This window comes from Netta rufina (assembly GCF_964035555.1).
Source record: "Netta rufina genome assembly, chromosome: 10".
In the NCBI taxonomy this organism is placed as follows: Eukaryota; Metazoa; Chordata; class Aves; order Anseriformes; family Anatidae; genus Netta; species Netta rufina.
Genome location: NC_140133.1, coordinates 17,260,032 through 17,276,874, shown reverse-complemented (window position 1 = coordinate 17,276,874; position 16,843 = coordinate 17,260,032). Strand labels below are relative to the sequence as shown.

The following is a 16,843-nucleotide window of genomic DNA, read 5'->3' as shown; positions in this document are numbered from 1 at the left end:
ATGTTTCTCAGGTGACAAACTAGGAAGATCCCAAGTCTCCCTAGAGCAGAAGAGATGTTCTTCATCTGTTTTCTCCCTTGAGATGGATACGATTGCTTAGTGTTTTGATACTCCAAGTAAATATAGTATTTCTGTCTTGAAGGGTATTTTTAAATAGGGGGAATAAAGATGGTTTCGATGGGTATTGGTTTCAGGAAATAAATCCCTTGCTGTAATGGTTTGAAAAGTAGTATTTAGGACTGTCCCTTACCTAAAAAGAAGATGTAGAGCTGAACGCCCAGTGATGGAAAAAGTAAATAGCAGGGGTGGTGAGAAGTCTTATGGTGTGAGTGTTTTGACATGTGGAGTCCCTCTTAAAATCCAGCTCCTGAATTTCTGTTCCTTCTTCAAACAGAAGATGAGATCTTCACGTAAAGTGAGTTCCCAAGTTCCATAAACAAAGAAACCCTAGGACTACTTTAAAGATTATAATTTTTCTTGTATTAAAACAGTTTTAGAAAAAGTTTTAAAATGACTTGTTGAAGTGTTGTACTTTGTTTAGAAATTATACTGGTATTCCTCAAACTTCATTCATATATTAATGAAAGTCAAATCAATTGCCAACCAGATAGAGAGAAGGTACACTTAAGGTCTTCCCAAATATATCGTGTGCATTTTTAACTGGCCTTTGAATTAAAAATAAATACTTGAACTAACCATCAAATCAACAGGTCTATTTAGTCAAGTGGGTTTTTTTTAGGGATATTCGTGATTGTATCATTTAACTGTATTAGCTTGGGTAACTTGCTAAGTTTCTGTACCACTAAAATGCACTGAACAGTGTAATTTGCACTTAAAATAATTCATCTGACAGTACCCATCCTAGGGTTTGAGTATTGTATGAGTTCCGTTTTTATCCATCCATGTTCTCCAGGTACGCTCTTTCCAGGAATACTCCTTTTTTTTTTTTTTTTTTTTTTTTTCAGAAGATTGATTATTGTTTATCAGAAATGTAATTTGAACTTAAGACATTAAGGACTTTAAAGGTAGCACATAGTATAGTTTCTCTGAGAATCTAAATTTTAAGTGCAGAGGCAAAATTCAGTAAATAATGGATCAATTTGAATAAACCTTTTACAGTCATGCTACTGTATAAACCCATTTTAGGTAAGTGGATTTGGAGGGTATTTATAACCTATTATATGGTGCAGTCAAATAACATAAATTCCCAAGGTATTTAACAACCAGTGCTTACCAAATACACCTGTGAGATGGGTGCCATGTGCACATCTCGTTTTTGCTTCCATGAAATCCCCCAAATCAGACCTAAACATGCAACTATGCTGGATTCTGGGTGCACAAACAGAAATTTAAATGAAATCTGAAATACTGCACCCTCATCCTATACAGAAGAACTGATCGTGTGTGTTGTTTTGCTCTTGCAATATGCAGTCGTGTAAGTAGTCCTCATCCCTCCATCTTATTTTGATCTGCATTCTGATCGGCTTATCCAGGGGCTTGATCTCCTTGAAGCTCGCATATTTAAATGATAGTCAGAACAAATTTAATTTATGCTCTTTTATTCCTTGTACCCATGATCTCATAGAAAACTTATCCCCTTATATTGGCACCAAAAATTCAATTGTTTTAGGAACTGACAGGTGCATTCCATCCCCCAAAACAGTGCTAAAAGCTGTTGTTTTGATTCTCAAATACAGTTTAGAATAGTACTTCGTGGCCTCAACATTTTTCTTTCCCTCTTTTCCTTACTCCTGTAAGGACTGAGGTGTCCCTGGTGGTCCATCCTGAGCTGTTTTTGGTGTCAGAGCCCTCCCCTGCTTACCTGAATGTTTTTCTCACCCCGTCAAGGGGCCACAAACACGATCTGGTTTATTGGCAGAGTATCATTGCTGAATGGTTTTCAAACCAGCAAAAGCCAATGCAATTGTGTCCTGTTCTAGATCCTGAATTTGCAATAAACAGCAAAATCTCAAGACTGTAGGCTATTTTAATGCATCAGAAGCTGAGGTTGAAAAATTTTGATTTTTCAGAAATGTGGTGTTTGGGATTTTTACTGTGTCACCAAAGGAGTTGCATTACTGAAAGGGCTTCCTCCAGTGCTGTACTGGTGTGCAGGCCAGAGGCTGCCATCTCACCAGCTGTGCAAGAAAAGGGCATAACATACAACAACTGGGTGTAGCAGAAACCAGGCATTCACTCTCAGAGGGACTTAGGTTCCTCAGGAACCTCTCAAATAGAAGCCAAAAAATAGCATTGGAGAAAATACTTAATGTGCTTTTCCTACCTGTCAACCAGCGTTCCATCCCTACTTGAAAGAATGTCTGAATTTTGTTTCGGGGATTCATCAGAGTTCCTGTCCTGCTGTGGTACTATGGCACATTACTAATAAATTTTAAACCCTGGCCCATTTTAAAATAGTCAAAAACATTCAAAATTGCATGGTATTAATATTTTTTGACTGCAAGCATTCTTGCATTGCTTCTAGATGACTCATCCTTCTTAATTTTATCACCTCCAGACTTTGAAAGTTCCATCCCAAAGATGCAAAATATTATTTTGCTTCTCGTTTTATAAAGTAAAATAAGATGGTTTGACTTTAAGCAGAAAAAAAATAACCCTGCTCTTCTCTCAAGGGGGATTTTTATATTCCCTTTCCACATTGAGTTGCACTGTCCTCTAGTGGAGATTTTAAGCAATTGTTTCTGTATTTGTGGCTCTTTCTCCTGCTCCAATACAATAGATTTAATCTTTATTTGCAAATGAACCATAAATGTTGCCTTATATAAAAAGCTAGTGGATTACAGTAAGATTTAAAAACTGGATAAGAAAAAGTTATATTTGACCTGCAGTCCAATTTATAGTAATACAGGGACATTTAAAAATGTTTGTCTGACTTATCAGTTGGAGCAGGAGGGTGGAGTAAGGATGTAAATTTACGGCATCTGGTTTTTGTTGCGTGGTATTGAAAGTTGCAGGTAATCTGCTTCTCTCACATTGACACAAATGCAGTAAGGTGTGAATAAATGAATAATAAAGGCCAGCGGAAAAATAAGAAGGATTAAATGCACCTTATTAGATTGAAAATGAAGAACTACATGTCCCACTTTATCCATGGCTTTGTTTTATTTCTCTCACTATTGCCTGATAGCATGCTGCAGGCTTGCTTTTCTTTTTTGTTTTCTGGCAACTTCACGGATTAGTTTGGTTAAAAAATAAATAAATTTATTTTTTGAGGACATAAAATTAGACCCTGCTGACTAGAAGGACTGGGAGATATGATGCATGTTTTAACCTCAGAGAGCACTAGGAGCCTCCAGGCAAGAGCACGTTAGCCAACTGTAGCATGCGAAGCAACTGCTTCAATGTAGATGTGACCCGTGCCATACAGGAGAAGAGATCTTGACAAATGTAGGCTGTTTCATATGTCCGGGTACGTTTTTAGCTGATGAAAGAGTTGGGAGTGGTCAAAACCTGAATTTAGTTAGCTTGAGATGTGAAGGTGTTTTTTTCAGATTTCAGTCAAAGCAAACTGTAAGCAAGTGATTTCCTGGTGTAGCTTTTAATTTGCTGCAGATGTGATTTTACTGACAGTTGCTGAATAGCTTCATTTCAACTAAAATAAATGGATTGAGCTTCAGAGCAACAATTTACAGCAGGGTCAGATTATATTGGTGATTTTATAATAATATTTACAGTTCCTGGTATTCATGTATCTCTGTGTGCATATAAGGGAAAAAGATGCATACCAAGTCACTAAGACTTCTCTGACACTGCTAATAGGTGGAAAACTGTTGCAAACCTTTCATGCTGTCATCAGTTTAGATGATGATTTGTGTTTTTTTGAGAGACATTCTCATAAAAAGTACACTAACAGAAATTTGGTTTTAGGGGATTTGAATATTGGAATAATTACGTTTTTGAGCTATTTCTGCTGGACATCATGAAATATTTTGTTTTATGGTAAAATACATTTTAAAAACCAACAACTTACGTTCCAATATACGTTTTCAGTAATATTCAGAAGAGACCTGAGCTGTACAATCATGGTCTTGGTGATTTGGGGGTTGGACAGCTGAGGTTTTGCCCACACGTTTTTTGCATGCCTATTCTGATCCTGAAAAGTAACAGCTGAGGAAAAGATTTCACAACTGGCAAAAGCTGACATGAGCCTGTGTTAACAGGGAAGGTTATTCCCACTCCATCCCAGGCCCTAACAGCAGTCAAGGGCTCTCCCTCGCCTCAGGGCTGGTGTTGTCTGGTTGTGGGCTTGGTGGGCATCCATCACGGATGCTACTCTGAGCACAGGGGAGGTGCGAGGATGCCCTCTTTGGTGGCTGCCCATGCTTAGACTGTCTTAAAGCAATTATCAGATCTCAGGTTAGTTTGCAGTTGTGTTGGGATTGGTGTTTTACGTGAGATTCAGAGTTTGACCAGGTATGAAACTTCTGCCATCACTCAGCGCTGCAGTGTGTTGCTCTCCGACGTCTGTTCTTGTTGTTTTGTGGCGGTAACAGAGGTGGAAAATGAAAGAGCAAGAACAACTTGTAAGTGTCAAGGTTTTGGCCTCTCTATGTTTGCATATAGATGTGTGGTGTTAGTGCAGAAGGATGTTCAGCAGACGAGTGCAGAGCTGCAGACAGCGAGATGGCCTGCGTATAGATTTCTAAATGGGCTTTAGGAAAGGTAGAGTGCTTTATAGTTGCTGCCGGGAGTCATCCTGAAGTGTACAGTGACCTGATGTCATTGTGCATTTTGTTAAGGCCTAGGAACATTTTAAAATAATAATAATAAACTACAGTAAATGCATTTTTTTGAGTGCAGGCAGGTATGTGAAGCTGTTCTGCTGCACCTGCAATACCCTTAATTGCTTGCAACTGGCAGCCTCATGGATTATGTCAGTGATGCACAACAAGTCTAACAGCAATCTCTTAGCACAATTACTTCAATTAATACAGAAATACATTTATTTGGGGTACTTTTTTATTCTTTTTGGTGCCAGGTAGAATTGCAGGCTTTGTCAAACCTTGCTAATGCTTACTTTAACAAAAAATAAGTTGCTGCAAATTAAAATTGTTATTAATAAGGCAATAATGATTTTATATAGAAACAGATCTGCGTAAAGTTTCCATCACTCTCATTTTCCAGCCCTGGTGCTTGGACTGGGCAGACTGCAGGTTGTTACCACCACTGATAGTGATGTCTTAATGCTATTGTGGGTTCCCTTATTTCTCCAGAGGAGTCCATAATCAATTGCAAGTACTTTTGAGGGTGATTTCACATCTGTCAGTTGCTTTGGTGGATGGAAAGAGCCCAACCTGTGGATATACTTGAATTTCCTTAATAATGTTGCTGAAATAAAGTAATTTTATAAGGTACATAGTACTGGGTAGAAATAGTAATTAGAGAAATACTACCAAGTAACCTGTCCTGTACTCAACTGTTTGCCCTCTTAATGTAAATTCATGTTCCATATGCATTAGATACCGAGAATGCCAATGCGTAAGAATTCTGATACACAATGGGAGGTTTATTTTTCTTACAGACTTGAATGACACAGAAATCATGCATTCTCTGTGCACATGAAATACTGAAAACCTTTTCATCCATCTGCTGGGTCTGAATGTTAAAGTTCTTTGAACTAGAAATGCAAGATCCAGTGAGGCTGCAGAGGCATATATAAACAATGTTCATGAATTTCCGAGGAGTTTAAGGTGAATCTCAGCATCATTTGGGCTGATCTGTTGGCTTATTTGGAAGATTACAATAAAACCCAAGATTGAATTCTGTACCTGATTCAGTTTCTTATTGATTGAATCCTTTTAGACTCCTCTCTAATTTAACAGTGTATTTTTATTAAAGCCAAGCATACAAACATCAATTATCCAAGCTGCATCTAATTTCCTTCAACATTTTTTTCCTTTTGCTGCCAATGGATTAGAGGACCTGATTAGAATTCAGCTTGAAAGCTGAAAAGCAGATCCTTAAATGAGAATGTCTGCATTAGGAATTAAAATATCTGTACTGAGCATAAAATCCTCCTCCTTATCTCTAATAATGTAAACACCCTTGGTTAAGTTGATCTGTCACGTGCCTGGTGCAATGTCCCTGAATTAGGAGCGTGTATTAGAAAGGGCAAAGCAGTGTCTGGGCTTGTCCTGCTGCTGGAGTGCATCGCTAGCCCATTTTAACATCAAAGCACTTTGCATAGGTATCTCCCTACCGTAAGGGTTAATGGCATGAGGGTTTGAACCGCTTTATTTTCCCTTTTTGTGTTTTTACTTCCTAACTCTGAGAACGTTTGCGTGTGCCCAGGTAGTTGAAGCAAGGCAGAGAAGGGGCCTTGTAAGGTTTCACCATTGGTAGCTTCTTCATCGGTAAGGATTCAGTAACAACACAAAGGTGTTTACCTGCTGTTATTACTAGATTTTACTGTCACTGTATTTGATTTCACAGAAATCAAGAGATCCTTTCGAGCTGAGGACCCAGTCTTATATCCTGTGAAGTGTAATTTAGTTGTGAATTGGATGCAGGAATTTGAGTTTCGATAAACTGATGAATAACAGTTTTTCAAGGTTGTTATCAATTAATCTGTATTAATGAATGCTCTTCATTACATGCCTCTCCTTATTAATTAGAGTTAATTAATTTTACTCCTCTTTATCGAGTCAAGGCAACTATATTACTGTTTCCTTTGCAGTGCTTATGATAAAGCAAGCATCCAAATTGTTTTGTGAAGTGTACATGAACACTTCATTGCGTGTGCACACACATCCAGAGAGTGTTTTCTGAGCTCCAGCCTCTGAAGATTCAATACATGAAAAGAAAAAAAAAATCTAAAATGTGGATTGTTTAATCTGTTTTTATTTTTACTAAAAAGTAGAAATTCCGCTTTTCTGTGTAATTTTTTTATGACATAAATTGCCATTCCAGTTTCGACCAAGGCAGTTAATCACTGCTGCGTGTTACAGAAGCAGTGCAGTCAGAATCAAGTTCTCCAAGCCTTAGATGTGAAGCTCCGAGCAGTCTGTAAATGACGCCTTGTCTAACAGAGGGAAGTTTTTACTCTGCTTTGCATATCTTACCTATGTTAGGTAAAAATATATTAAAAATTTCCCACTCTGTTTCTTCCCTACAGGTTGAAGCAATACTTGTAAACATTTTTGGTGGTATCGTGAACTGTGCCATTATTGCCAATGGTATTACCAAAGCCTGCCGAGAGCTTGAGCTGAAAGTGCCTCTGGTGGTCAGACTGGAAGGTGAGTGCTGGTGGTTCCTGAGGAAGTCTTCCCTCAGGTGCACAGTAATCCCTTTTGGCTTTTGGTGGTCTCTAAGCTCAAAATAGGCTAGTACAGCACGATACAAATGTGCTCAATTCTTTATCCGTAATGACTTGAAGACAATAAACTCTTTCTTTGCATATTTCTGCATCCCTGGTCCCAGGTGGTATTTGAAGTGATGTAATTTTGCAGTGAAAGCATTACAGTTTTGCTTGTAACATTTGCAATGCAAATAGAAATGATTTTGATGCAAGTTTCTATTCACTGGAAGGTATTTCTTTTTCATGTGATTTTTAGTGAATGCAATTCTATTATTGCTAAACCTGTAGCAACAAAGAGTTTTCTTAAATTTACTTCAATATAATTAAAAGAAAAAGTTTCGAAATGGTATTTCTGAGAGAACTTACTGTAATGCATTCTTCTGTCCAAGTATCTAATCCAGCTAAAATCCATTAAAAACAGAAGATTTGGTAATGGTGTGGAATAATTTTAGAGGACATCCAGCATTGTTAAATTGGAAACAAAAGAGAAATACAGAGGAGAGGAAGATTGCTCCTTGGTGGTTACTGGCTCCTCTTCCATTCCTTACTACAACGGCAGTGTGCAGAGCGTTCTGTCTGTCATTTCTGAAACGTGTCCTGAAGGAGGAAGGCAGATTCTTCTGCCACCAAATGGGTAAAAGGTGTAAAATACCCTGTCACCCTGCGCTGGTGGTGAATGGAGGAACTGCATTGTTTTAAGGACTAGAGATACTAAACAATCGTGTTTTTTCAGACTAAAAGAGGTTTGGGGAAAAAAAAAAAAAAAAAAAAAAAAGGGTTCTGAATACCCCAGACTCTCTTACTCAAAAAATAAGGTTTCAAGGCAGGCTCACCATGAGGCCCTTTGTTTAGGGGTTGCTTCTGTGGCCTTTCCTGATGAAGACAGACACATAGCACAGCCTGACGTGCAGCTCAGTCCTGTCAAAGATCCACGGTGCATTTCCCTGCAAGGCTCAAATAATTTTAAGAGGGCATAAAAATATTCTTGGTTTATCATGGGTAGCCTTTTGCTGTAGTAAGCACAGGAAAATTTAAATAAAATGGATTTTAAAAACCAATGGCGAAGATTTTCTTTGGGTGATGAAGCACCGCTGAACACCATAAGAGACTAACTGCACAGTTCGGTACGGGTGAAGGAGAGACTGATGGATGCTGGCTACCAGCAGGGAAGTTTTACAATATAAAATCTCATTGTTTATCAGCTCTAGGCAATGTTGCTTAGCTTTTTGTCACAGCAAAAAGAAAAAAAACTTTTCCTGTCTCTTTTAGCTGGTAAAAGTTTATCAAAAGTGCAGAGTAACTGTCTATTATAGCTGTCATTTTATAAGTGAAGATATTGGAAAAGTCATTAGTTCTCCTTCTAAACCTGATAGCTCAAAGTTTTTTCTAATGCAATTGTTGAAAACAATGTAAGAGAAACAGGAGACTCAACTGGCTTTTTTTAAACTGCAATCCTCTGCGTCTGCCTTTGGTCTTTCTCTGGTGCATCTTCCACGATCGTATACAAGCAAGGGTGATTTTTTTTATTTACTTTTTGGTGACTTCTGGGATTGCAAGAGGCAAAGCAGTCTCCAGGCTGATTTAGCAAAGTCCCAGTTGTGTTAGCTACTGCACGTTGGGTTTGCCTGAAAGAGGCATGGAGCGGGAGAGCTTCTGGCTCAGGGCTGCATGAAGCCTCATGGAGGTGACTGCCTAGTGCCCATTCCCCTTCTGCTGGTGACCTTTATGAGAGCCACGTGCTGCTTCTGCACAGAGGTCAGAGCTAAATCTTCAGAAAGTCAAACACAAAGTCTTACTACAAGCATCTTCTGATGCTTGACCATCTTTGACCACTTCCCAAGATATCATGCTCCTTGTTAGGTTTGTGATGATGCTTTTCCTAGACTTGCTGGTGATTCAGCAGATAACGGAGATAATTTTAATTCCTTCTGTTAGTCCTGGTGTTACCTGTTAATTCATTCTAAACGATGACCTCTGATGTTTACAGCCTTCAGATGTTGTACCTAGAAACTGTTAGCTTGTAGCTCCTGCCTTCTCTGCCTCTTTAATCACCCGACCAAGCAATATATCTATTTGGTTCTTTTAATCTTTCCTCGGAAATCAATCCCTCTGGATCCTTAATCATCTTCCTTGTTCTTCTTTGAACTTCTACTAGGTTATCCAAATATGTAATGATTTTGAAATAATAATGAGTACTGTGGAAGAAATAAAGACTACCTAAGACTTTTTAAAACATTGCTGATAACATTTTACACTTCAAAAGAAGAAAAAGGGACAGGCACTTATTTGGATTTCCGTTCTTCTAAGGGAAGGTTCATGATTGTTCCCATAAATCTAAAAGATTGGTGACCTGCACTTTGCATTCAGGCAAAGAGTCTGTACTGTATTACACGTCTCAATGACTAGAGTTTTAATCAGTCAAATCTGCCTTGATTTAGCAGGATTCTGTGGACAAATCTTTGTTCTCAGTTGTATAATAATTACAAGCTGTTTTACCAGTGGATAAAGAAAGGATTACTCTCCTCTTTGAAAATGGTAACTTTATAATTACATGTATTTACTTGCCTTATCAGTAAAGAACTCAGCAGCTGAGACGCAGGATTATTGTTGTTTGAAAGGCTTATGGACAAATGGAGAAACTACATATTCCAAATTTTATCTTCTACAGATGTCGAAAATTCACTTCTGCTGTTTTTATGCAGGATTTTTTTTTTCCTTTAAAATGTAATGTATTTCAATTAAGTTTTGCGAGAGCTAACTAGCAGTGCTGAATGGAAGCCAAAGCTTGTTTTGAATTAACATTGCTCAGCGTTAGATGAAAATAGGAAAGAATAAAAAAGAATTGTGAATTAGATGTCTTCCTCCTATGTTGGAAATTTTCTTCTCTCTCTCTGCAAATGAATTCTTTGTTTCTCTGGTTCACAGGACAAGAAGAATTGGGAGGATTTAGAACTACTTAATATGTTGAAACACAGTTAGAAGCAAACTGTTTTCTATTCAAATGTCTGAATACAGAATGTTGCCTTGTATTTAGAAATGTTGTCTTATATTTAGCCATGTGATTCATGACCTTCTGGGTTCTTCAGCATCTAATGATTTCATTTTTTTCAGAACTCTTCCATACACAAGTGAAATTTTGCTTCTGTTTTTGTATCTTGCTCTCATTGGCTTGTCAGCACAAATATAGTTTAGTATGAATGTCTGATTTTATTATCCCAAATTGCTTATCAAGAGTGAAGAATGGGGTATTGCAAGGTCAGACTTTTTTACCCATCCCTTCCAGCATTCTGAATTTAAACATTCAGCACACGTGTAAATGAGCTATGGAGTCTCTCCCACTCTAGGATGTAAACATGAAGCAGAGGAAAATATTTAAATAAACTTTGGGAAAAGTTAAGATATGATGGTGAACAGGTGATGCAGCCTGTTCCTAATGGCTGTGACAGTGCAGGTGAATAATGAACATCACCAAAATCCTGTCCGAGTATTATTGGGAGTGGATTTTTTGTTGGTTTTCATTTGACCTATGCAGTCCTCTTGACTCATTTGTTACAGTGTGTGCTGGTAGAATTTACAATTTATAGAAACATGCTTGCATATAAAATTTATTACAAGGATTTCAAGGATTTTTAGGTAACGAGTTGAATAGATTTGCTTTGCTAGTTACAGCAGAGATTTCAAGGCAAAAGAGGTGTAAATGTGACACATCCAATGTACACAAACAGAGAGGCTTGTTTCAGAACCCAGATTTCCAAAGGAGAACATTTAAAATATAAAGCCTGACAGCATATGCTGATAAAATTACAGCTTTCCTGTTTTTCTTTGGAGTGTCATTGATAGTAATACTTGTCAGAAGGAAAACAAACAAACAAACAAACAAAAAAAAAACCACAAACTTTTCTCTTATCAAAATGGCATTCTCCTAATAGGAGACAAGTTAAAAAACAAAAAACAAAAACAAATAACACGAAGCAAACAAACAAACAATGACAACAGAAGCCCCATAGCCTTCAGTTTTGTGAATTTTCACCATTTCTCCATTTCTCTGCAGGGCAGGTTATTTCCGTAGCCTGTGTTTGGATTCTGTTTACAGTTCTCTGACACCATCCAGTGGCAAGAGGTTAATGTCAGAATAGTGGGATTATTTATTTGTTTATTTTAACATCTACTGCAATAAGATAATGCCTTTTGTGGATTCTTTAAATGTTTTCGGTATTTTCTGAACATATAATTTAAAAACTCTTACCTCTGCTTTTAGCAGGATCTCATTACAATTTCTGTGTGCTCCATATATCTAAAATACTTATCACAATGGGATAAAAAGCTTTTTTTAAAAAATAATAAGATTGCTGCAAATGAAATGTTCAAAAAATGTTTAGTTGTATGCCTGGCCTATAAAACAGTATTTTATTTATTAAATACAGTACATAACCTCAGTCTTTTTGACAGCAGTAAGATTTTCTCAGCTTCCATGTTTTCATTCATCTGCATAAACTCCTTCCTTTTTTAGAGGACTGTTTTCTACTGATTTTGTAATGCACAGTAGACGACTGATGTGCAGAGCAATCAATGTGGTGCAGAATAGATCCAGTGTATTGTTCCCATTAGGACCTGATAGTAAATTAATATTTGCCACTTGGTGAAGAGCAGAAGTTAATTTTAAATATGTGGCTATCACAAACAGCACAATATTTTTCTGTATGGGAAAAATTCCAAGCAAAAATGTTCCCTGTCTCCATTTATTGTCCCCATTACTACTGGGACCTACTGCTACAGAGATTTCAGTGCTGATAGTGGAAATCCTGACTTGAGCACACTGTTGATACAGACTTCTGAATTTCTCTATTTCTGCTGTATAATTTCAGACATTATAAAATGTCTGACAAAAAATAAAATAAAATAAAATTCACCCTTTAAAAATTCGCCCTTTAAATTGAGCATTCTGGAAGTTGCACAATACAGGGTATGCTTCTTGCTTTGTTAATAATTAAAGGTATAATTAGTGTGTAGTTCCAAATATAATTAAAATTCACTTTGCTAGGTCTAGGAATTATTAAGTAATTAAGCATTTTGACATGGCAAATGAACAAGAAACTTGATGGTCAGGAGTGAGTAGAAGTGATCCTACAGAGGATCAGCTCAGGGTCTTGTGCATGGGAGGGGTGATGTGATCCCAAAGTGTGGATTCCCCTTACTCAGTGAGATACCTGATTCAAAGTTCTGTCATGCAAGACATATTGGTGAGCATTGGCTTTGCTGGAGAAAGGTCTGGAGAATTCAGGTTCAACAACTAGAGTAAATGTGAAGTCTGACTGAATCCTCTTCGACCATTCTTTATTCTTCTGCTGTGGATGCATGTGAGTTTTGGACCTCCTATTCCTCTAGGAGTGTTGTTTTCTCTGTCTCTCATCAGCAGCTTTCACTGCTAGGTTTTTGTTGATATGCAGTCCTTTAAACTTGAATAAATGTTAAAATGGAGTCTGCTGTGAAATTCTGAGCGTCTTGAAGGCCTTATACTTAATCCATTATCCACTGCTCTTGCTGGATGACCCTACCAATGTTGGTTTGATCCTCTAACCTTCACGAAGGCCCTCCTGTAGGTGCAAGTACTGTTATCACATTGCATTGTCTGTCAAAATTGTCACTGAAATTCAGGGGTCTTTCCTCTCAGCTCATTCTAAACCAAGCATTGAATCTGTTATTGAAATGATGTGCAACTTGAAGCATCAACTCTGCTAAATCTAGTGATTTAGTAGAAAATGCTCATTTATTCATTAACGTTACTAATTATAGTCAATGTTCTTTATTAGGAACAAATGTTCATGAAGCCCAGCGCATTCTGAATGAGAGTGGACTCCCCATCACGTCTGCAAATGACCTTGAAGATGCAGCGAAGAAGGCAGTGGCCAGTGTGGCCAAAAAATAACTCCTTGAAGATATTCTCATAGAAAGTGTACATGTTTTACGAGATGTCATTCCTGCCATTTCAGAGAGGATTAGTGGACTTTTCCTAAGCAATCATCAGCGTTTGGGGGACTTTGACACATGGCAAACTCAGGCTATAGGCTGGCAAATTAGGCTTCGGAAATTTTGCAGCTACTTTCTTGAAAAGTATGTCTTTTTCTTGTTTGGGTAATTTTGTTATCAAGAGTTTTATTAAGTAATACTTAGTTCCATAGAGCTGTTTTTCTGCTTTTCTTCTAAAATTGACACTGATAAACTCATGTTAAGATACGATAATTAATAATTGACTTCTATCAACAGGATTATTCTTTAATCAAACACGTAGTTCACCTGTTTCACAATACTATCATTAATTTTTTATATTGTAGAGTCAGCAAACTAATAATGGGTTTATATTTTTATGAATTTTTACAATAATATAAAAATTGTGCTTACAATATCTATTTTTATTCAAATGAAAGGTTTTTTTTAGAAAGCACACACTTTGCCTTAACATGATTTTCTTTTGTAGATGTAAAAGTATACCTCATAACGGGAAAAGAGATCGAGTAGTTGTTAGGGAAAGGACCTTCCATTCTTATCCTGTACCTATAAACAGGTGAAATGTGATTTATTTTCTATTTTTCAGTAATGAAGTGCAGTATTTCTAGGTGTAACCAGGTCATACAGAAAGCTCTAGAAGAATGTGCCTGTCGGGCAGGAAATGGCTGCTAACTTTTCAGAATAACCTCTTTTCATAAGTATGCCACTGCAGTGAGGTTTTAAAGGTAAGAACCTTATCCAGCCTTCTATGGGATCATGGAGTACTCTTCAGTTGATATAACGTCAAAAAAAAAAAAAAAAAAACACATTGCTTTATTTATTGAAAATAAAATCCAAATTAACTTTTCAAATTTAAAGTATTTTATTTCTAAGACATCAGCAAAAATATGTACAAGAAAAAAGTTTTAGTACTAAGATACTGACTAAGATTTATTTTGGTTATATATGCCTTTGTAACAGTCAAAATTCAAGCTGTTAGTTACATGAATCATTCATTCAGGGAACAGAAGACCATACCAAATGGCTCATGTAACTACAGAAATCAGTACAAATCTCACTCAGCACAGGAACCGCATGAAATTCATCAATAAATTGAGCAGAGTACAAAGGAGTGAATATAGTGATCTGGTCTCGAAGACTTTGTAAATGGGCAGAGAGGTAAAAATTTGTCTAATAAATTCTTAATTGTGATTTTTTGAGCAGCTCCGATCAATACCGTGTTCTACTTAGAAAAATGTAAATAAATTTTTCTTGGCATTCCCATTAAAACTATTACACTCAAAATAAATTATCTGCACTGATCTCTGCCACTTCACACAAGTAATGTAGATAGGTTGCTATCATCAGTTACTATAGGGTGTTTATTTTCTTCTCCATTCCTTTCTCTACATATTGCTCAAGGCAGAAATGTCTGACCATTAGAATAGCAATAAATATGCCAGTAGGTGTGTACTTAATGACTGAATGAAGGAGAAGGGTATCGGTAGCAGTTCTAGCAAAGGTGCGTGAAGTGCAGTGCTTTGCAGGAAGAAATGTTTACTTCACCACAATAAATTAAAAAAAAAAACTCACTCTTTTCTGTATTTTAATACTGGAAATAGAGGCATTCTGTGGAAGAACTGTTGATGCAATATTGTCATACACTGTGGATCTGCTTCTGGCCTCGAAGCCATTCGTTGTGTGCGTGTGTCATTATTAGTCTGCAGAGATCAACATTATCTACACCAACTGCTTAGTCCAATAAATGTACAAATGAACCCATTTAATGACTTCATCCTCTCAAGAAAATATAAAATAATTTAATTTGTCCATTGCATTCTGTGTGCTTCCATTCGGCATTTTGTTACAGATGGGTGAAATTAAATGCATAGGAATTTATTTGCAAGTGGATAATATACTCATACATATGCTTTTTATCTTAAAAACAAAACAAAAACCTTTCTCCTCCATTTCTTATACACGGGATCATGACAGTACATACAAGATTTATTCCTTTTAAGCCGTATGTGGAATAGAACCGTAACATTTTACTTTTCAGCTGTTAGGTGGGATGCTTCCTTAGCTCTGGGTGTGGATTTTTGAACCGGCACACTTCATTGACGCCAAGGCCCTGTATGGATTCTGTAGGCAGCAAATCCCTTTGTATGCTCAGTGTACCTTGTGTGGTGCTGTGGACCCGTCTGTTGTTACTTCCATGGGATGCTTCTCTGTGTATGGAACTGTCTAAAGTCAGTTTGGGTCTCCATTGGAAAGGAGATTTGGTTACAATTCCTGTAGTTTTAGCTGTTACGAAGCACAAGTAAATGTGCAGTACCTCCACGGGATGCTTTAGCCTTCGCTCAAGCACATTGCAGCCTGGCACAAGCGAGGTTTGCTGCCCTCAGCAGCTGTCCTCGGCTCGCTGCCCCCTCCAGGGGCCAAGCGGTGGACTCCAGCCATGGCCAAAGGGACGTGCGGGAGCAGCGCCCTGCCTGCGGAAAGCCAGCGGCCATGGAAGTGGCGGGTGAGTCCCAGCTAATCCCCTTTGTGAAAGTGGGATTTAGTCAGCCTTTCCATCTTGAGATTTCAGCCTGTATTCATACAGCTCCATAGGATTGGGCGCTTAGAAGGAAAAGCAAGAGGAAGCAGTTAGTGCTGACATGGCATTATGTCGTTAACGAGAGACCTTTAAATGCTCGCAGTGAGCCTGTAACAGCTGGGAGCTCTGGAGTAACGTCCTTAACATTCATTTACTGTCCTGTTTGTCAGGGCTTTCCTTCCCTGCATCCCGTAAAGCAGCTGGAATCACACAGGACAACTGGGATCAGATCAGTGTGCCAACGCAAAGCAGTCAGGACAGGAGAGACCAAGTAGGGCCTTCCCTGCTCACCAAAAATCTGCTTCCCCCATCGAGGGCACTGCTCTGCCCCTTGCCTTGCCCCCTGAGGTGTGTCGGGCCTGGGGCCTGTGGGGTTTTCAGACAACCTCTGCTTACTGCGGGAGCGTGGCCTGCATGGTTCCCCTGTGCTCAGACACCAGCTACATGCAGCAGGCTAGGTGCTGGCACCACCATGTCCTGTAAAAGGAGTCGACTTAGCTACAGAAGACCAAAAACCTCCCAGGTTAATGCTTCATTACATGAAAAAAATACCAATACTAGCTGCTGCTGTGAGGCTCTGAACTGATCCTGAGGTTTCATGTCTTATTTCTCACTGGCTTTCAGATAAATGGAGTTTTTCTGAAGTCTAGGAAGGGGCTGGGGGCAGGAAGATCACTGCACATCCGACTGGCTTGGTTCAGAGCACTGCAAAAGGCTGCTTCAAAGAGAAGAGATCCTCTTCTGCAAGGGGTAGGAGTCTTGTATCTGTTGTGGGCAGGACAAGCAGTGAGGAACTTTGACTGTGGCATAGGACATTTAGGTCAACCTGGTGGGCACAAGGTGAGCCAAGGAACAGGCTGTGAAATCATCAATGGGTGTTTTTTCGAGTCAGATGAGCATCTGTCAGGGCTGTTTTTAGAGGAGCTGATTTTTGCCTCAGG

The 16,843-nt window shown here is 38.3% G+C and overlaps 1 protein-coding gene across 1 annotated transcript in view; it reads left to right on the top strand.

The window, feature by feature from the left end:
* The window catches only part of SUCLG2 (succinate-CoA ligase GDP-forming subunit beta), a 112,457-nt gene extending 97,381 nt beyond the window's left edge, over window positions 1–15,076 (top strand). The window contains exons 10-11 of the mRNA XM_084292543.1: window positions 7,136–7,256; window positions 13,129–15,076. Of these exons, the coding sequence (XP_084148669.1) occupies window positions 7,136–7,256; window positions 13,129–13,244 (237 nt within the window). The 3' untranslated portion in view covers window positions 13,245–15,076. The remainder of the gene's footprint in view (window positions 1–7,135; window positions 7,257–13,128) is intronic.
* The last annotated feature ends 1,767 nt before the right edge of the window (window positions 15,077–16,843 follow it).